The 21,884-nt window shown below is 42.6% G+C and overlaps 1 protein-coding gene across 2 annotated transcripts in view; it reads left to right on the top strand.

Moving 5' to 3' along the window:
• The window catches only part of SNX10 (sorting nexin 10), a 37,596-nt gene extending 25,499 nt beyond the window's left edge, over positions 1-12,097 (top strand). For both annotated transcript variants that reach the window (XM_052799606.1, XM_052799617.1), the window contains exons 5-7: positions 91-189; positions 8,292-8,507; positions 8,954-12,097. In XM_052799606.1, coding sequence (XP_052655566.1) covers positions 91-189; positions 8,292-8,507; positions 8,954-9,032 — 394 coding nt within the window. In that variant the 3' untranslated portion in view covers positions 9,033-12,097. The remainder of the gene's footprint in view (positions 1-90; positions 190-8,291; positions 8,508-8,953) is intronic.
• Positions 12,098-21,884: the final 9,787 nt, after the last annotated feature.

Raw genomic sequence — 21,884 nt, 5'->3', positions numbered from 1 at the left:
CATATGCTCGGGGTTGGCATTTGCTTACTGCATTTTTCTGCGCTGTTTCAGATTTGGTTTTAACTGTGTATTTGCTTCTTGTTTATAAAGACAGCTACCTGAACTGCCATCTAAAACTCCCTTTTTCAATATGAACAATCCTCATCACGTGGACCATCGCCGGCAGGGTCTGCAAGAATTCCTGGAAAAGTAAGTACAGCCTATCCTAGGGATGTTGGCATTTTTATGATGTCATCAATGTTCTGGTTTAAAATAGCTCATCTCTGGTACTTGAGAGCCACCGTGTGGTCATCTGTACATGTTACACATTTGGTTTTATTTTTTATTTGCACAGTCATATTTCATACACGTGACTTCAGCTCTATAGGTTATAAGGCTTTTCCATTGTGTTTCACTGCATTGGTTATAAATAATAGTTTGGGATTTATGTCACTTTGCAATTGTGTACTGAGGTTGGGAGATCTTTCACCGTGATGTCTATTTCTGTCTTTCAAGAATGAGATAGATATTCTCATACAAAGAAACAGACTTCTCTCTCTCTTTAAGTTCATGGAAAATCAGTGTCTTTGTGGGCTAAACCCCTGGGAACCTGGGAAAAATCTGTAGTGAGATCTCCTAACACAGATATTTCCTATAATGCCAATTACTTTGTTTACCAGTCGCACTAACATAAACAAGCTCTAGCAGCTGTGACCATTTTCAGTACAGCTGCAATCTGTGTAAAATTATTCATCAAGCTTAGCTAGAATCTGACCTGTGTTACAAGGGAGTACTGTATGAGTTTCAGTACTGCATCCCTCAGCCCTGCTGCTGTAACCACTTCACCTTCTGCAGTGGCAGAGACCCTGTTGGTGTAATTTTCTGCTTTCTCTGCCATTCTCATAGTACCCTGGCACTGCCATTGTGAGAGCAGGCTGCTCACAGCTGCTGGGGCAGGAATTGGGTATGCATTTGCAGCGCCTCTTTAGCCACTGCTCGGGGTAAGGGCATGGTAAAACACTGCGAGAAAATACTATTCATCTTCTTTCAGTGTCAATGTTTCCATGAATCAGAACTGCATAAGCAAAGGAAAAAGCATATCATTTAAGTAGGCCTTAAGCCTTGTGCTGAGTGGGTAGAGGAATATTGGACCCACTGTTTTTCCAGTCAGTGTATTATAATTATAAGCCTCCCTAACAGACAACAAATCATTGGTCCTGAGGTGTATTAGGCTTAACAGCTGAAGGCAGGGAGAGCTAACTGCTGTAGGAGTAATGTTCTGTATACAGTTACATAGGATCTGTGGCCAAAAGGATACCCAATAAATACTGGTTGAAGGCATGTGTGACAGGGAAGGGAAAGCAGAAGAGGATCAGAGGTTTTTTTCTGCACTTCAGGAAAGAAGGGTGCTGAAATAGAGTGACTGTGCTTCTAGAGGTGATAATATTAATGGACATACAAAGGGTATGATAGTTCAGGTCCCTGGGTCTGAGCAGTTCTAGTTTAGCTGTGCTGTCCCATGGAGTAGTGCGTTTCTAAAATCACTCTTATTTTAAAATGGCAAAGAGGCCAATCTGGTAACGAGGTACAGTATTTCAGCATCAAAAATATTTACAACCACTGCCTGTGCTTCAGAAGGCAAACCAGAGAGGTAGATTCTCTTAAAACACATCCTCACTCTCCAATTTTGTGGATAACTGTAGCTTAAATGGGTGCTGACAGCAGAAAATGACAGCATGTGGAGCATTTTACTTCACTGCTGTTAGTCCAGGAAAGGGAAAAGAAGCATCTCTGTTGTAAGGTAATGATTTAAATGTTTGAACTTGGATGCTGTTTAGAAAGGTGTCAGCTTTCTCTCAGCCCTGGGGAACAGTTGGAAGGAATTTTCAGATAGAGTTGTGTTGTGATGAATTGGCTTGGCACCTTATGTGCTGTACCATTGCCCTCTGCTGGCTGGCACCTCTGTGCTGCTGCTGCTGCTGCTTCCAGAAGGGATCTTTTTACTGCCTCAGCTAAGCTGCCATGATGGTTTTTTTCCCTTTTTTTTTTTTAATGAGTATGAACCAAAGGTTATGATTTCTTTCTCTGAAATTGAATTTATGGGACTCATTAACAAGTGTGTGTGTGTAATATATATACACACACTTGACTTTACTAAAGCTCTAGTGCTGGGTGCTTGCATGTTCTGTAGTGTGGCAATGCCAGGGGAAGCAGGACCTCTCTGGTATATTAGCAAGGGGGTGGGAAAGGAGCCAGAAAGTAGTTGCATGGAGTGGTGTAACCCAGAACTGCAAAGCTGAGTGCTCCGTTTGCCCCAGCAATGATGGCAGTTGCCATGCGCAAGCGTACAGCCCTGCTGGTGTTTCTTTGTGGCAGTGGGAAGAAATGGGATTGGAGCCTGTGTGGACCTGTCAAGGGAAGAGGTTCACAGGTAACATTCTTCAAATGCCCGCATGCGACGCAGGAGCCCGAGCTCCTCTCTGCACTCAGTGCCTTGTGAGGTTTTCAGGACCCAAGCTATCTCTGAAATGGAGTTTAGATCTTTCACAGTCTCAGTTTATTTCCTGTGCCTGTTGCTGTGTGAGCAGGTTGCTGTAGTGTCTGCCTGGGCAGGAGCCATGTGCCTGAGGAATAAGGATCGAGCGGCGGGAGGCTCTCTGGTACTTGGCTTCTGGCCCTGGGAGCACCTCCATATTGCCTATATGTAGATGCCTATGGAGTTCTCTTGTCCTCCTTCACGTCTCACTCCAGAACAAGTTAGCGTGGGGCAAGGTGCGTACTTGGAGCCTTTGTGAAGCCTCTCCGTGCTGAGCACAACAGGACGAGAATTAGGCCAACAGCTGGAAACTAAAGCACAGCACTAGAGTTTGCTGAAATCTGGAAAAGTGTCCCATTTTGATTTGGCTTTACTGCACAAATTCAGGGTAAGACCTGCTTGTCTTACAGGTTATTATCTCTGAGTGATGAAGAGCTGTAAAGCTCACTTCTTGTCTGGGCATAATTTAATATTTCAAGAGGCCATTTGCATTAACGGAAGTCAGCTAGCCCCTTTTCAATTATGAATTACTTTGTAAGAATAAGGAAAATTACGTGTTTTTCCTGGTAAGTATCCTCATCCTTTGAGGATGTCTGTAAATTCACAGGAAAAGCTTATTCTTAAATTAGACCTCAAAATTAAAACACTGTCTTATACTATTAAAGTTCTGTAAGATCCTCTTTGCTTTCATCCCTTTGTAGCTGCACAGGTTTAACTTTGGGGTTTAGATTACCTTCACAGAAGATCATTGGGGTTTGCTTATTAGAAAACTAATTAACAAAACCGTTTTAAATGAAGTTGGGTTCAATCACTGACATTTTTTTATTGAATACAGTTGGATCCCCCAAAATTACGTGGTTTAGGAAAAAGGATTAGTCTTCAGTTAGTTTTCAAACATGCAGTTTATGATGAGGTGGAAGACATACTAGGAGTTCTGAGAAATGCAGCACTCGGATCCACAGGAGTCGAAGGACATCCACAGTGTTGCTGCTCCAGATGGCTGTGCACTGGGCTCACTTGGTGCTGGAGCAAGCAAGCCACCCAAAACTTGGCTGCCTAAGGCAGAGCCATTCTCTGGAGGTGGCTGGGGTTTTGCCCTCCTCCTCACACCTCCTTACCTTCCCCACGGCAGTCCCACAAGCAGGAGCTGGTGCAGGGTCAGAGGACTCTCCCAGAGGTATCTCCACCAGGCTCTTCCTCAGGGATGTGGAAAGTGGGAGTCTGGCTCCAAAAGCGATGGATGCCAGCTTGCCGGGGCTCAGGCGGGAGCATCGGTGGCCGTGGGGCAGGTGGGATCTCCTCGGGTGAGTGGTGGCTGCCTCCTTCCAATGGAGCCTTGCTAATATTTCCTATCTGGTGAGTGAAGTGAATAATGCCTAGCAGGTGCGTGTCACTTGATCCTTTCCTAAACGTATGCATTATCAGATGCCCAACAGTTGCTTCACAGTTGCTCGCTATCAGTAACATTTCCTCCCTTATAAAAAATGAAGGAGGAAACGGTCAGCTTTTTTTAAGAGGAAACTGGGGCTTGCTTTGTTTGCTGTGGGCTGGGGCTCAGGGCTGGATGCTCAATAGAGGGCACCACAGCACAGGCTGTCATCATCCCCTGCCTCTCAACTCCTCTTTTTTTATTTATTTATTTTTTCCTTCCCTTGCTCTCATGGTATGATGTAAATGGGCAGAATAAATTTGTCGAAAACAAAATCAGAGTGTTAACCTTCCACACACATGCAAGTGTGCATCTGTCATTGTATTAGGTTACAGTAGATACAGGAAATCTTTAGTTAGGATTAAGTTGTACTGTTCAGCCATATGTTGTTCTCCTCCAGCAGAACAGTGTATAATATACCTAATAAAATCATGTTGAAGAAAACCAGATTTTGGACCTTGTCCAAATAAGACAAAACACATGTTTTGTCTTTTGTAAATGTTCTTGCTGTAACACGGGAAGGAGAAATACTCCTCGTATAGTATCCAGCATTTTCTTCAAAAAGGACATTATTTCTCCTGGTTGCGAAGTGACGGTTTTTGGCCTTGCTTCTTTAAAGGTCTAGAGATCATGAGCGTTTACTGAAAGCTTACAAACAAAGATTCGCATGGCTGTGAATAAAAAATGATTTTATTATCTCTAATTCAAATGTAGAGCCTTATCCTGCAGCCCCCTTAATCACATAAGTAGTCATTATGCACGTGAGCAATCTGGCCGAGAGGAGTGAGATCTCTGACAAGTAATGACTACTGATGGGAACAAGACTTGCAGGATTTAGCCTTTCCTTCTTATTCCAGGCGTGCATAGAAAGTCTGTTGTTAAGTATGCTCAGTCAGTTTATAGGAATTATCACCATGAGCCGTGACTCTTCCATTAGCGCAACAGCAGTGAGAGCTGATTTACATCGCTGTAACCGCAGCTTTGCATTGACACTGGCTGTAATAAAACTGTTTGAGAAGCACTGGGAGTGCTACTGGTTGTGTTCAAACTGCTCACGCGTTCAGCCTCTGCTAAGACATCCAAGTTTTAATATTATGACACTCTGCCTTTCCTCTTGCGTTTTTAATTTGTTAGGTGGTGTTTTGTAATTTTGATTTTTAAAGTCCTTGGAGCCAAATCTGTTTTTTTAGATGTACAACCCTTCATATAGTGAGTCTCCAGGACAGCAAGAGCCCTGGAGAGCTACTGCTGTACCAGCACTTACTACTACTAGTAACATCTGGTGACAAATGTATGGTTATTTCCTTGAAGAAGGAGTATTTTGAACAGGAAGTCATAATGCTTATGGATAGCACAGAATTTATTTTTCATTTTGATTGCTTGAAGGATGCAATTAAAAAGCAATCTAACCTGTTGGTTCAGATTGGGGGGTAGGGGGAAGCAGAAGTTATTTTTTAATTAAAAGAAAAAAAAAATGCTTCAAGGGTATGACTGGGTGAAAGGTATTCATGTATTTGCTTTCAGGATGGTTTTAAGTGGTTTGCAAAATGCATTGAGTGTTTGGTCCCTTCCCCCCTTGTGAACATATATATGCACATATACATCTATCTATGTATCTGTATGTGTGTGATTAGCTTTATGAACATCTTTCCGTTTCTTCGCCTTGGTTTCTCTTCACTCCTTTCACCTCCAGATGGCACTATGAAGCAGAAAAGAAAATTACTGTGAAATAATGAGTCCAATGTAAAGTAAAATTGGAAATTGAATTATAGCTGCAGAAAAAGGACAGTAGCCTTGAGGTCCTGATCAGTCTGTACTCTTATCACTTTTGTTTGCTGTTCCATGTGTTAGGTTACTGCCGAGTTAATAACAGTGCTTTAGCAGTTCAAGGCTTAGCAGAATTGTACTGGACATGAAATAAAGCTAAAATGAATTTGTGTCCAATATCATTGACATTAGTGCTCATTACTTCTCTGGTGTAATGCCTCAAACCATCTAAAATCAATTTTAAAGATTACCCATTATTTTATAAAGAAAATAAAATACATTTCAAACAGCAACAGAGCTGTAAGTGTAGTGTAATCTCATGAACAGTTAGTTACTTGTGTTTTTTGCTGGTTGGCAGGAAACTTTTGAAGGTGCAGCAAGAGGAGAATCTGTGAAACTAAATGCCATCCACAGAATTTAATGTCTTGGCTTTTTGCTGGGTTACTTGGTATTAGACACGCAAATGTTAGAATTGCGGAAATGTGCATCCCCTCATTGTGCTCGTAAGCCTGGGAAAAACAGTAACTCTAGTTACTCCACAGTAAACTCCAGCATGTTGTTTTTCTTTTCTTTTTTTTTTTTTTTTAAGAGGAAGAAAAGAGGAAGGAGAATATTTAATCCCCAATTGAATAAACTATAAACGTGGATTTATTGTGTGGAAGGATACTTTTTCTTCTTGTTGCAATGTTTGTCTTTGTTTGGAATGTATGTTTATCAAGAGTCAAGGCTGAAATCCTGTTTTAGTGGCCGCTGAATGATGGCTTTTCAAACTGTATTCACGAAGCTGTTGCTGTCAAGGTGTGTAGACCTGTAAATTCTGTGTTTTGAATCATTTTTACACAGCATTTGCTGGCTTCTTTTAGACTACGAAGAAGTTTATTTGTATATTAATACACTGCTTGCATTGATTTTACAGATGTCTATTTGCTATGTTTATTTTTAAGTAAAATTGTGAGAATTTAGATCGGATTAAAAAAGCTTTCTCTAGGTATGAAAGTGTGCTTATTTTGAACTTCAGTGAAATCTGGTCCTTCTGAGACTGAATTTGAAATGCACCTGGTAGATCATTAGGGTCATTGGAGACATTTCCTCATTGGAACGTGTCAAAGTTTGAGTTATTTGGTTGAGCCTGTGTGTGTGTTTACCTAGGCAAATGAAATGTGTGTGTACACAAACATCCTGCATTTTCAGTTAGATATCTCTTATTACTTATTTTGGTTTGGCAGATTTTTATAGGCTTAGATGAAGCCAAAAATCCTTCAGTGTATTTATAAAACATTATTGTAATGTTCGCCACCTTAGAGAACAGTTTTCAGAATGTATTTGTGTTTTAAAACATTACAGTCCAAACATACCGTTAATCTTATTTGAGAGAAGGAACTAATCAGTTATACTTTTCATTTTAGTCAAGAGTACGTACAGAATGCAATATGTCTTTCTGCTCTTACTAGTTCTTACATTAATGTCATCTCTTGTTTCCTGTTGCATAGCAATGACTTTTTTGGAAATGACTGTAATCTAAATGGGTAGAAATAGGTAAATATTGACTCTTAATAGTTTTGATTTGTTTAAAGATATTTTAATAATTTTCTGTGGAGCACTGTTTGGCATGGTCATAGGCTCTGATGACTTTATTACATGAGTAAAATTAAATGTACATATAAAAAAAAAAGTCTCTTGTTAATCATTCTAAGATTTGCATATTAAAGAATTCCTTCTTTAGAGAAATGTTCCAGCAAAGTTGCCCCACCCCCCCAAATAGTGATGATAATCTTCAATTCTCAGTCCTTGTAAAACTATCTCTACAACTTTCTGTGTTACTGGAATGTATTGTATTTTGTTTACTCTCACTTGATGTAAGTAAATACTCAGTGCTAAATTTATTTGAAGACTTAATTTAAAATACATATAACCCAAAGATTAAAATGGACTTTTGAAAAGAATAGCTGGAATGAAATAGTATTTAAGATTCCCTGAAAACTGTTTGCAAGTAAATTTAAATCAGTATTAGCATTTTAATTCTAGCTTAAATGTATGCATATTTGTAAAAGTGTAAATGATTTTGGCTAGCATCAGCTCTGTTCACAGGTATGTCAAAGTCCTGACACTGCATGTGTATGAAGTCCTCTGTCTCAGTACACACTTCTTTCCCCCACCAAAGAAATTGGTGCCTTGTAAGTTTTTTAGAAAAGCTTAGCTATTTAAAAAAAAAAAAAGGGGGGGGGGGTTCTCAAATGGAGACCAAATTTTCATAAGAGTATATGCCTCCAACTGCCTAAAAATCATTAATTGATCCATGTGGTAATAACAGATGGTTAAATGGAAGAAATGTCCTTGATGTTATTCTAATAGCAGATGTGCCTAACTATTAGCTTCATGTTTTTACTCACCTAAAATTCCAAATAATATAATAAGAAACTAACACACACCTAATCATTTTAATATGTTCATTACCTTCTGTTACTGATTTAGGATTCATCTGAAAACTTAAAAGCAGGACATCATTTAGAATTTGTTCTGGCGAAAATATGTGTGTATGTGCATTTATACAAAAACATTTAACTTTTTTTCTTGTCCCAGGATCCTACAAGACGCATTATTGCTTTCAGACAGTAGGCTTCACCTCTTCTTACAGACTCAGCTAAGCCCAGAAGATATGGAGGCTTGTGTATCTGGACAGACCAAATACTCTGTTGCTGATGCGATTCATAAGTTTGCCTCTTTGAACAGACGTTTTCCTATAGAAGATGAAGAGAAAAAAAAAGGAAAAAACGATGCGGACTCTGATTCAGAGAGGTGATTTCTGTATTTCCTTACTTTCTGAGATTATATATACATACATACACACGCGCATGCTTCGCTTTTTTTGTTGATGTAATACTAAGATAATGAAAAAATTAATTGACTGAGATTTTATTGAGCTGTGACAGCTCATCATAGAAGTCTTCACACACACCTCCACACTGAATTAATGAATGCAGTAGAAATTCAATTATCTGCATTCTGATTATGTGAATTTCATTTAGTCAGACTTGAATTATTCGCGTTTAAATTATCTTGCTAAAAAAATATCCAACTGCACTCCAAATGGCTAATTAAAAGTCCAAATTTCCTGTCTCTCTTTGTGACTGGAGATAATTAAAGTTCTCCTCTGTTACTCAGGCTTTGAGTGTGTTGTGAAAACCAATTTCCTCCTTTTATTTTTTTTTTTTTTTTTTTTCTCTCTCTCCCCTTTTCTGCAGTTCATCCTCTGGGCTCGGACCTAGTGATGAGAGCATTTCATGTGGATGTAAAGCAAGCCCAGCTTCTGAAGAATCATGAAAAATCATTCCTGTATTGCTATCTTAAGGACAGTACAAAGTGGTTTCCGCTCTGTTTACTGGTAACAGGTACCACATAAACACGGCTGGCTGGTAACATGTATCTAAAAGACATGTCGTCAATACAACCATATGTCCTTATGAAATTTTCAAAACAGAGCTTGATACCATTTCTTTGTTGATTTATTATGTATGTTGATTCAGGTCTACACGCTACCTATTACATTTAGGTTTTTGTGACTATTAAAATCTCAGTATTGGGTAAGTCATGCTCTGCTGACATACGTGGCAGTTAAAATATTTCCCTTAGTGAGTGCTTGTCTCAGATCTGGAAGATAAAGGTAACTTAATTCCCCATCTTAAAAGTTGGTATATCATATCAAATATATTTAAAGCATCTTTTTGTAATTTGCATCAGAGAAGTTTCATCTTTAGAAGTCATTTGACATTGGTGATGAAATTACATACCCCGCAAGGTATTAACTTTTTAAAGTAGCTCAGCAACATCAGCAAAACAACATTTGAACAAACTATATGCTGCTGACAATTTGAGATATAAATATATCTTCCCCTGGTCTTTCTGTAATGTTTATGGAAAGCTCGGTTTTATCATGCATAAGAACTGAAGGCCAAAATTCTTGAGCATGGTTGCTTGGAAGTTAGAAATATTAATAAAAATGACATTATTTCTAGCCTTGCTGGAGATTCTCAGTTCCCAGGGAATTACGGATAGTTGTTCCTAGTGAAAATCCTGGATGAGGTCCATGGAAACCAATGGCTGAATTTTGTATCGACCTCGCTAGGGCCAGGATTTCATCCAGCATGTTTAACTTTAGGCACCTATATTTGAAGATGCTGGGAGAGATGTTTTAGTTTAGCAGCTCAAACAGAGTATTTCCCTCTCCAAGATGACGATAATCACATAGCTAATAACATGCTTTACAGATGTGGACCTCTCCACTCTTTGGGAATAACAGGAGCTGCTGATTTCATTGTGGCTATAGTTGACACGTTGGAATATTGTTTTCACAAAAGGCAGGCTTGAACACAACTTCGTAACCACCAACACTTATTTTGATTAAACATCAGTTTTGCTCTTTATTGTTAACAGCAGCTGCGTAGTGTCTTGTCCCAGATTCTGTCAGGAATATGTTTCACTGTAGTGTTGTATTTATATTTGACATTTAACTGCTATTAAAAAGAGCTAGGGGGTCTGATCACCCTAGCAAAGCTCCCATTAACTTCAGTGCTGTAGTTACCAGCCTAGAAATGGAGAGAGATATATATAGATATAGATAGATAGATAGATATGTTTGGGGTTTTTTTTAAGAATTCTGTGGATGCTTTCAAAGAAGGAGCATTTTAAACCTGTGAAGTACAGAAACAATAGATTATTAAATGGCCAGCTAATAAAGGGTAGCATAGGCATGTGTGGGCATGCTTTTTTTAAAGCATCCAGCTGGGAATGTGTGTAATTTTAGAAACATGTTTTAATAGCCCGAGGATAACATCTCTTAGGTAACTACTTTAAGCCACTGTATTTTGTTCATGGTAGCACTTTTATAAGACAAATATGGGTATTTCTTTTTGCTGGGTCTTACTGAATTGCACAAATGTATCTATTCACCTTCTCAGCTTGTGAGTTAGCAGCAACATTATTTTAATGTAAAAGTGGTAACATTTAATTAGAGCAACAAGTTATCACTAAAAGTAGCTTAAAAAATAGCTGTTACTGCCAGGCAGAGATTTTGATTACTTGACTTTTTTTCTTTTTTTTTTCTTTTTCTTTTTTTTTTTTTTTTTTTTAAGATGGCACATTACAAGAAAAATTGTTTAGTGCATTTATTTAAAAGATGGGGAAAATATAAAAACAAAACCTGGAATAATGTCTGAGAGAGATATTTGTGTTTTTATTTAATGCAATGTCAGGGTAGTGGGCTTTTATTTTGTTTTAAAAGAATGAGCTAAACTGTTGAAGCACTTTACAATTCTGGCCTACTAACACATCCTCAAAGTCTGATGAAAATTACAGAAATAAAAGGTTTGGAGAGCTTTTGTGGCTGTTTTTTATTTTTTAATTCTAGGAGCTTATCTGTATGCCAGTGAGTGTTTTCCAAATGAAGATGTTTCTGAAATAAATATTTGTTTTCTAATAGTTCTATTGTTGTTCTGTTATTTTCTTTGTCACCCTGTTCAAAAATTCTAAGACTACTGTAACAGAACTTTCTTCTGAGAAGAAATTTCTTTGACAGAAATTTGTTTAAATATTTATCTTTTGAATGTTGTTTGCATAGCTAGTATTACTGGAATTTTTCTTATTAAAGGGGAAGAAAAAGGATTCTAGTATGTCGTCTTTTTGTATCAGCTGTATGTAACTGCATATAAATGTTTAAGACATTTCATTTAACTTGGAACATTTAAATGTAACTGCTACAAATTTAAATGTAAAAAAAAATATTTTTAATGTCTTTTGTGACTTCAGTGATTTGTTGATTTTTTTCAGCACTGTCATATATTTTGATCAGTTGATCACAAGTATTTTGGTTCTCATTTTATAGTTTTGAATAATGCCAGTATTTCCTGCTAGTTTTTTTAAACAGACTAATATGTAGTTCATAATATCATCTAATTACTATTGCTAGTTTATATGTAATTGCACTAATTTTGCACTCAAAAGCTTCACTTTAGCTTTTGCTTAGAACTTTATATTCTCCTTTTTATGATGATTTCTTAGAAGCTTTTAAGTAATTAAACAAGTTACTACTTTGTCTTGTGTGTAAACCTGCCAGTGAGGTTTCCTTTATTTCAATATCAATATCTTAATCACTTTATGACTTACCATGTGTATTTACCCTTCAACTATTTGTAATATGTACATATATGTAAACTGTTGTGTTTGGGGTTGTCGTCGTTACTGTTTTTGTAGAAAATGTAAAGAAGTGAAAAAACTCCGGTCGTATGTGCTATCAAATTCTGTAACGTGTAACTTCAGAATATTGTAAACTAGTATTAAGCAACCTGTTACTTACAGTGTCATTGAAATATACTTTCAGGAAAGATGAGAAAGATTGTCTCTTGGAATGAAAATTTTCATTTAAATAGCACTGTAGTTTTATAAGCGTTAAGAAAATTTGTACTCTTACACGTTGGGGCATTTAACCCTGTAACATTCTGTGTCTGTGTCTTTTTTGGACATGTGATATATTGAAATTTTTTTCCAGAGCAATATTTAAATTATATAGGTACGCGGTGTTTGTGACTTGCTCTGCTGTAAACTAGAAGGTACAGACAAAGTCAGTGTGTTCAGGGGTGAGAAGAGTAAGACGTGTGTGTTTCTGGGTCGCCTCTGCCATTGCAGGACTTGGAACTGTGCTCTCATGGCCAGGGCGTTTACATTTCTCCACCAGCTATTACAGTTGTTGGAAAAACGTAAATGATTATTTCCAGTATCAACTTGATTCTTTTCATGAAAGGCCTAAATGCCTTAGGAAAGACACAATTATTCTCTTCTTCGGTGCTAAAAGTACCCGGTAACGTCTTAAATCGCTGCTTTGCCTTGTGGAATAAAGCCTCCTTAGAAAATAATTCAAGTGACCTTTTAAAACAGAAATCGGCCTTACTCCTTCGGCCTTAACCCCCCCGAGTTTTTAATGGGCGAGACACCCGCGTGGGGGTGGCTGTGGGCATGGGTACGGCTGCCGAAGCTGTCAGGCCGGGGCCGGCGGGCGGCAGCGCCGGCTGCCCGCGGGGCTCTGCCACCGGGCTGCTCCCGCGGGGCACCGCGCCGTGCCGCCGGTGCAAGCGGCGGGCGCGGAGGAGGGCTTAAAAAAAGAGGGGCAGAAAAAAAACCAAAAAAAAAAAAGGGGGGAAAAGGCAGCCACCATCCCAGGTCGCGCTCCCCGGGAGGCAGCAGCGCCGCTCCCTGCCGCCGTCGCGCCCCGGCCCGGCCCTTCCCCGCGCCCCGTCCCCTCCCGGCCCTGCCCCGGGGCCGCCGGCCGCGGTGCGGAGCGGGGCGAGCGCCTTACCTGGGGCCGCCGTCCTCTCCGCCCCGCTCCGCTCCGCTCCGCCCCGCCCCCCCCCCGGCGCACGGCTCGGATGGCGGCGGCGGCGGTGCGCGCGCCAGCCGGCGGCTGCGTGCGTGCGCGCACGCGTGTGCCCGCGCGTGCCCGCGGTGGGCGGTGGGCGGTGGGCGGTGGGCGGTGGGCGGTGGGGGGGGGGGGGGCGGGCGGCCGTCGAGGAGCGAGACCGCCCGGCCTCGGTCCGGTAATTCGTGGCAACCGCAGTCCATGGCAACGGCGGGGGGGAGCGGGAGGGAGCGGGCCGGGGGCGGGGGGAGGCCGGGAGGCCGGCCGCCCGCGCTCCCACAGCGTCCCGTCCCCGCGCCCACGCGCGGCCGCGGAAGGCGCCGGACCGGCTCTCCCCGCGGGGGCAGCGCGGAGACCGGCTCCGGGCCCCGCCGGCAGCCCGTTGTTGCGCGCCCCCCCACCGCCCCGGGCTCCCTCCCACCTCCCCCCCCCCCCCCCCGCCCAGACGCCGCTCGCGCCCGCGGCGCCGCGCCGCCAGGGGGCGCTGCGGGTCAGCGAGAGGCGCGCGGCGGGGCGGGGCGGCGACCCCCGCGCCGGCAGCGCGCTTCGTGTCCGCGGCTTTCCGCGGGGACCGCGAAATAGTTTTCGGTTATTTCTCGCTTTTACTGCTGCCCACCCCCCATCCCAGAGCCCCTCCCGCAGCCGCGCAGCTCCGCAACCAGGCAAAACGGGGAGGCGCCCACCGCGCGGGGGATGGCGGTCAGCCGGGGCGGCGGGGGGGGGGGGGGGGGGGCTGCACCTGCCTCCCCACGGAGAAGCCCCCCTGCCGCCCCCCACGCACCGGCCCCCACGGCACAGCAGCGCCGGGCTCTGCAATTTAAAAAAAAAAAAATTAAATTTTTTCTATTTTTCATACAAAAGCAATTAGGTGCCAGTGTAAAGCCAAGGCGTGACACTTAGCAGCCTCCGTGGCAGGCAGGCTGAGCTTAAATGGAGGCCTTTCTGCGGAACAGCAAGAGCCAAAAGGCCTTGTGTCACCCAGTTATGTAAGACACAATCTCGCCTGAAAATGCACAATGAATCGGGAAGGATTTATGTAATTAATTGACCAGTCTTAACCTGTTATCGTGATGTAAGGAATTTGGAACTCATTAATTTGGGCCCTGACAGATTTCATATTAGAGCTGGCAAATATGGATTGAGCCTCTTATTCTTGTAGCAGCTGGAATTTCCATGACAGTGAGGATTAGTGAAGAAGACCTATTGCTCGAGTCAAACTGCCTCTTTTGTAATCAGCAGCCCTGCTCTGCATTAAAGGGGTAATGGGAAAGAGAAAAAAAAATAAATACCAAAAGGAAAAAAAAAAAGAGAGAAATGTATTCATGTATGGAGCAGAGCAGGGGAGGGAGAGGAGGGATGTATCCTGGAGAGCAGAGGCACCAGAGCGGGGCTTTCCCAGCCTTGTGGCAATGAAAATGCTGCAAAGGCAGCCCTGGCGTGGTGGGAAGGGAAGGTGCCCAAAGGACAGGTCCGCAGCATCAGGGTGGGGCTCGCTGCCTATCGGCCAGACCTTCAGATGGAGCCTCCCGGGAGCCACTGAGCACTTGGGGCCACAGCGTCAGAGTTCTGGGAGCGGGCTTCGGGCTGCCAAGGGCTGGAGGGATTTAGGGATAGAGGAGTTTGGGTTGTGATCCTGGGGAAGTGGGGACCAGGAAGTACCTATCTTCCAACCTGGACCGTGACGTCCTCCCCAGCAGGGAAAACGATGCTCAGGGTGGGTAAGGACCAGGTCCGGGGACGAGGACAGGCCTCCATGCAGCTGTGGCAAGGGCGACTCTGCACAGGATATGCCTCAACTTCCCAAGTACAAAGACGAGAGTAAGAAAGCTCTGTTTGTCTGCTGGTTCGCAACAACCTCTCAGTATGGTTTTTCATGGAGCCTGGCTGCAGAGGGCCCTCATCCCATTATCATTTCTAGGCATTGATGTAATAGTCATAACATTGAGCGCAGACTGTACAGAAACAGTCTAGGAGCTTTTATTTTCTCTCCTGGCAACCTGTTAATGACTGTCCTGGTAGTGAATACAGTTGTTAGAAATGACTTTAAAAGGTTTCCATGAGGCATCATCGTATTTCTCCCTGCAAAGTGTTTACCTACTCTCATGACAAATGCCACGCAAAGATGGAGGAGTATTTTTTTTTCTCATCGTTTCTTTGCTTTACACTTTTTGATAGTTGAACATTTCCCCTCCCTGATCGCTTAGATCCACTGTTTGTTCCTGTGGGTCATTTCTACGTAATAACTGGAAGAAGGGAAAAGATGAAAAATGAGGGGAATTGACAGTAAAACCACAATTGTTTGCAAAGACTGTAATGGCTAATGCAGGTTAAAAATAAAATGCAGCAAATAAGGCCTATGTGGCTCGAATCCTCTGGTCAACCTTGTCCATGTGCATACTGGCCTTGTCTCCCATCATTGTGCCAGGATGGTTGTATGAATCTTGGTACCAAAACTCAAGCGTTCAGTCCTAGGTTTGGGAATCTCCATGGAGTTGAGCGCATGGTGCTTGAGACCTGCCCTTACCAAATTGCAAACTCTTTGGAGAAGGGCTATTGTGTCTTCTTGGGGGGCTAGATCTAGACCTGTGGTAGTATTTACATTGCTCTCATAGTCATCAGCTAGTAATCTGGACCCTAGCTTTAATCTCCTTGATTTAAAACAAAAAAAACCCAACCCAGACCAATAGATTACAATTTGATGGTGCTCCTTCAAAGAATATCTTTTGTCTTACTGTTTCCTGATAAACTAAAAATATCTTCACACATGTCAACTAGCTCAGATTTCCCCCAAAGCTAGGGAATAATTTATCTTTTATGGTGGCACACAGACCCAACTCAACCATTGTCTCACTGAGTCTATCTTTGTTTTTTTTAACGATCAAGAGTAGCAAACCACTCAGGTACTACTGCAGCTATAGGTTTTGCTCAAATGTTCCTCTTGTTAAACTGTTGATCAGGCACAGCTAATTTCCATGTTAAATGTGCTGGCATATGCCTGAGCTTAGAATTATTTCAAACAACAAACCAAAACATTTTTAAGCTTCAATGGATATTGTAATTCTAAGTATTTGCACTTTCTTTGATTCCTTCCCATGGATATATTTAAAATATGCCTGAGTGGTAGAACTTTCCTGTGGCACCTATGATTTTGGGTGCTCACAAATTTTAAGTTAGTATTTACTACTAGTATTTACTAGTTGGGATTGATTTTTGCTTGTAGGTAAGAAAACAGTCATCAGCTGAGATGGCCATTTTGCCAGACTCTTATACTGTTTTTATTCTTTGACGGCTAATCAGAAAGCAAAGCAAAAACATAATCTAGAAAACCAAATACAGAAATAACCGACAGTTAAACCTTCTGAACAAAATATCTCTGCTGCAGATATTTTGTAACTTTTACCAATACAGAAGGCCTGTTTTAATTTATGTACAAATACTAAATACAAATTTCAGAGTAGAAGTGGTTAAGAAATATCAAGCACAGATTCAACTGAAGTAGGTGGAAAAAAATTTGTGCTACTTATACTGAAGGTGAAAAAATTCTGCCTTCTGAATTGCACTCAGATTAAAACTTACATTCTTGTTTGAACCAATAGGTGGCCTTTTTGAAGGTGCTATAGTTAATTTTTTCCTGAAAACAGAAAAATGTCTGCATTGAAGTAGAGAACATTTTCAAACAGTATTTTCAAACACAGTGAAATGTATTTTTGTTTCTGAAAGACAGTCGGTAGTAGATGAAGTTCTGGATGTATTTCCTAGTATTCTAGAAGTTTTCAGTGTACTTATGTTTATGTTAAGTCCTGAGTCTTCAGTGCATGATAATGATCAATAACAGTGATGGTAAAGTGGACTACAAAGTCTATCCTTTCTTTTTCACATGTTTGTGCTCTCAAAATGCCATCTATTTCCAGTTTCTAAGACCTCTCATAGGTTCTTATCTCACATTATTTACACAGGTAATTAAAACAGTTTTAAAAGAACAGTATCTCCTTGTGCTTGAGGAAAGGAGCACTTGTGATTCTTCAGAAGTCACACCTCTGAGCTGGGTGTCAGGAATCTTGATTCTGTTTTATTTCTGACATAAGCAATACATTCTTGAAAGGGTTTCTGCAAGGAAAAGGCAGCCAACAGCCATAGGTGGCCAAGCTCTCTTAAAAGCCTGGGTCGGGCAAGGGTTTTAAACACTTGGAAACAGAGCCCTCAGTTCTTCAGAACATCCCTCACCTGGGCCTGGGCCCCCAGAGATATTTTAGAGGCTCGCTCCCTCAGCTGTGTTTTTGTGGATACATGACTATTTCTTGGGTTTTGACAAATTTGGGGCTTGTGGTTTTGTCCCTGTGAAGCCACTGTGAGGCTGAGAGCTGGGCAGGTATCCCAGGAGGGAGTCATCATCCTATGCCTGTCTTGCCCCTGCGGTCTTCTCTCAGGGTTTGCTGGTAGCCCTGGTCCGAGAGCAGATTCAGAGCCACAAGGACCACTGGTCTGACCCAGTTCTTACATTCCTTGAAGGCAATGGCCGTCAGCTGGTAACATACAACTTGGTCTGCACCCAGCGCTCTTACCATGAAATTGGGCTTTAATTAGAGACCTCAGTGCGGGACAGGAGTTCACCCACGAAGACCAGTGTACCTGTGTTCCCATTTGTGTCTGCACACCATTTTTTACCTCTGATGTTCATTTGAAGGCTCTGTGTGTTGAATTGTGAGATTTAGGCACTTAAGGTATGGGGAGAGTTTTTCTCAAAAGCTAATGTTAGCCTAGGGAGGCTGGTTCCTAAACAAATTTAGCTGCTCTGACTCATCCCCTGAAGGAGCCCATCACTCCCCTGACATGTGAGAGCCTTGGGAGACCCGGTCCTATGACAGAAAAGTAACCCTGTGAATGTCCACCTTGGGACAGTAGTACTTAGCCCCCAGAAATAACTTTGTTGGAAGAGTAACCTGTATATAGCAATAGGATGGCTTCTTATTATATTGCAAGAAATGCTTTTTAAGTGCTGTTTATATGAAACTTCTCTTTTATTACTATTTTCCACTCTATAAAAGATCTACAACTCTTGCTACTTCTAATGATCTAAGACACTGGGAGGGGAGGTGGGATATGACTGTCTATCTCTCAAAACGCTGCCAATTTGCTCACAGAAGAAAGGAAGTCTTAAACCAAGTTTGGCTCCTGGATGGTTTGAATTTTGCTGGGAAGTCAAAGCTCCCCCTTGGCACCAGAGTCAGCACATCACTGGCTGGATATAGGAAGTTAATAATTCGTCTGTGTTTGTGATAAAGGTTTCCTGTCCAGAGTCTCAAAGCCTTTTGCGATGAGGGATTAATTCAGCCTTACAATGAACAGGATCTACTGTTTTACAGCTGGGGAAACTGAGGAACAGTGAGGCAATGCATAGGGATGTACAGGGCATCTGTTGCAGATAAGGGAGGAACAAGGATCCTCCTGCTGTTGGGATCCACTGCTTTACCTGCTGGAAGGGACAAAGTGCCACGCTCCTTGTGAAAATCTCACCCCAGCTATCTACACGAAATGTTCCTAAGAGGTAGCAGAGGGCCCCCGGTTTTTGATGTTTGACTTGAAACAGCTGAAAGGGATTTGCTTTTTGCTTCCAAGCACTGTGCACTCTGGCACTTGGAAACCAAATTCCCACTGGCATCTGTTGCATCTGAAAATTTTGGGCTAATTATCCTTCGGATTGCAGCATTCAGAACAGAGATTTATGTCTATTTTGGAAAAAGGGGGTTACTTACTCCTCTCGCTAATTAAAAAACAGGAGATGAGAAGAGAAGAGAGAGACAATTAGGGTACCTTGTTTAGATTGGTTAAATAAGCAGCACTGACAGGATTTTCTCTGAGGGACACTTGCAGAAGCGCTGCGGTCTTGTTGATATCAGATGGTATTATCGTTGGAACTGGACTGAAGGAAACAGGCCTGATGTTGACTAAGAACTATAGGAAAGATTGATTTTGGCCAGATCTTTCAGTCTTTACTCATCCATCCATGACAGTACTTATTAAAATAGTTTGGGACCACTAGCATGAATAAAGACCATTTATGTGAATGAGCACTGCAAACCTGGACTTTAAACTTCCCGTACCAAAGTTGTGTTGCCTGTTCAGCTGATTCCAGCAGACCTCCGCACACCACGTGAATTTATTTTGTTGATGGGATGTGTGACCTGGGCTTCTACTGTAAAAACAAGTCTTAAAAATTGACTTCAAATACAAGCATTATAGGTAAATAAAATTTTCTAGATTGCAACAACCCATTTAACTAAGCCCAAGCAGAATCTTTTAAGGTTCATATTTTGCTTTCTGACCAGGTGTCCTTCTCGGGGCGGTGACTGAGACACTTCACCAGAAGGGTCTGCGAGCTTATCCTTGATTCTGCATTGTTTGTACAAAGCGACGATGACTTCTGGGCAGGAGATTAAGACTGTGCCAAGGACAGAGCATTGTGCTGTGCCTAGAGCTTTACTGGCTCTTCCCTCCCACCCTGTTTCTTGCTAATCACAATGGCTTCCTACAATGCAATTATCAGTGCAGGCCACTGCTTGTAAATAAGAGAGCTCTTGTCCTTTCCAAAAGCCAGAAGTACAATGTTATCTTTCCTCTTTCCCACAGAAGAGAGTCATTAGGAAATTCCTTGGTTTAGTTTGTCCCTCCTGGTTCCTGGATGATGTTGGAGCCATTGTAAGAAGACGAGGCCTACATTTCCTTCTGAAGATGGCAAACTCATTGATGCATTAGATTGATGAGCTGGATGTGCGCTGATGTGTTGCATCCTGTAAGGAGCAGAGTGTTCTGGGCTACTTCAGGGCTTGGGAGTCCACAAAGCATGTTGCTGGTCTGGGAACTGAGGACTTGGGATTTTTCTGGATGAAACACAAGGAGGTACAGACCTGAATGACACATTTAGTGAAAAATTATTTGGGGAGTCAGGTCATGGCAGCAGTGGTGACGTGCTTGCACTCATTCATAACCATCACCCTCAGCACCACCACCTGAAACATCTTTGAAGGCAGTGCCTTAATTTCCATGTGGGAATAACTCAGGAAGAAGACCTCAAAGATTTGGCTTTATAATGTGAAATGCAGTTCCTAGAGAAGGATCCTCTAGCAGTTCTCCATTTCTCTGTCTACCATAACAGGGAGGACAAGGAGGAGCCTCTGGCATAAGCTCTCCTGCCACAGCCGAGGGGGACTGCTTTGGCTGTGGGTAGTGTCAGGGATGTCACTAGCGTGAGGGTCGCCTGCTCTTGCTCATCCCCTGTTTGTATCACTTTGATGTGGTTTTGCCCTGCCCAGCTTTCACCCCAGGAAACGGTGCTTTGGGGCCTGCTGAGAGATGCCTGCTGAATTCTGCCACTTGAACGCATGATGCTTTGCAACTCCCCAATAGATCTGAGGAGTTCAAGCTCCCCTCTCGGTTAGACAGGTATTAATACTGTGCACATGTAGAAACTCTACAGACAGATAAAGGATTTTACTTTTTGTGAGTCACAGTTTAACAGCCAAACCATCTTCACTTACAGGAGTCATCCCCTGGGTCAGAAGAACCATTTGTGTTAGCAAGACAGGCGAGACCTCCCGAGATGCGCCAAAATGATCCTGGGATGAAATTGCTCCACTCTTCCCGGGAGGGCCTGCAGCATCTCACAGGGTCAGCTGCATAAATTGTATGTTCTTCAGGGCAAGGACCTTGCCCTCTGATTTGTCTGGGAAACATGCGTTCGGTGCTCCATACCGCAAATAATAAATAACTGCTTCGGCTGCTGGCTGGGCTTGGGATTACAAGTCGATTCTCCCTCCTGATTCATTTCTTGTTCCGAGATGCCAGCGATGCAGTTTTACTGGAGTATGTCAGTGCTGGTGCTAGCCCCCTGCCCTTCCCTTGCTCACAGTAAGGCAACTGTCATCTCCTGTCTATAGCATACTTTATAGCACTGAGGAAGAATATTAATAAGATTTCCAAAGGGCTTGCTGCCACTTTTGGTGGAAAGGTTCCCTACAAAGTATGCGCAGCAAAACTCCCAGGAGACAGATGGAGAAAACCTTCCCAGTGAGAAGAGCTGGTGTCGTCCCGTTTCATTGTCTGTGTGTCACCGTAACACCCCTGTGACACTGACACGCTGCTCTCTGCTGCTCTAGCTTGTGCTGCTCAGTGTAATTTCCTTGGCTGAACATCTTTATTTCAGATTTGTAACAACATATTAACTAGTTTCCCTGTGCCTAACTGTTAGCTGTTTGCGGTTTAAGGAACAGTCTCCTTCCTGGTAAAGTCAGCTAGACTTTTTACTTTCCCCATTTGTTTTTGTATTGCATCACATTTAAAAACACTCCTTATGTGCCATATTTCCATCCAGGTTAAGGGCTCAGGATCACAGCAGTGCATCTGACAAGGAAACCAGAAATGCACCTTGACAGTGAGCAACAAAACGTTTGGCCCAGCAGCCAAGAAAAGAAGGTAGATGCAGAGAATCCCAATGCTAGGCGATGAGGCCTAGCATTTTACTAGATGTGCTTCTCCTGGGCGAGCTGGCAGAGAGTTGGTGTTACTATGAAATTACTCAGAGTGCCCTTTGAAAGCAGTGGGCAGCCCCATCATGTTTTCTTAGCTGTGTCTCACTGCCATTGCACCTAAGCCTCTGCCGGGTGGTCCCGAAGGGTGGCCACCCCTGCCCTGCTCTGGTGGGGCACTCTGTGCTCCCACAACCCCTTGCCAGGGGAGACCCTTCTTCTCCACGAGCGGCTTCAGCAGGGTGC

This window comes from Harpia harpyja, chromosome 1, assembly GCF_026419915.1.
Source record: "Harpia harpyja isolate bHarHar1 chromosome 1, bHarHar1 primary haplotype, whole genome shotgun sequence".
NCBI classification, from domain to species: domain Eukaryota; kingdom Metazoa; phylum Chordata; class Aves; order Accipitriformes; family Accipitridae; genus Harpia; species Harpia harpyja.
The sequence above is the reverse complement of the archived record's forward strand: the minus strand, read 5'-3'. Positions and strand labels throughout refer to the sequence as shown.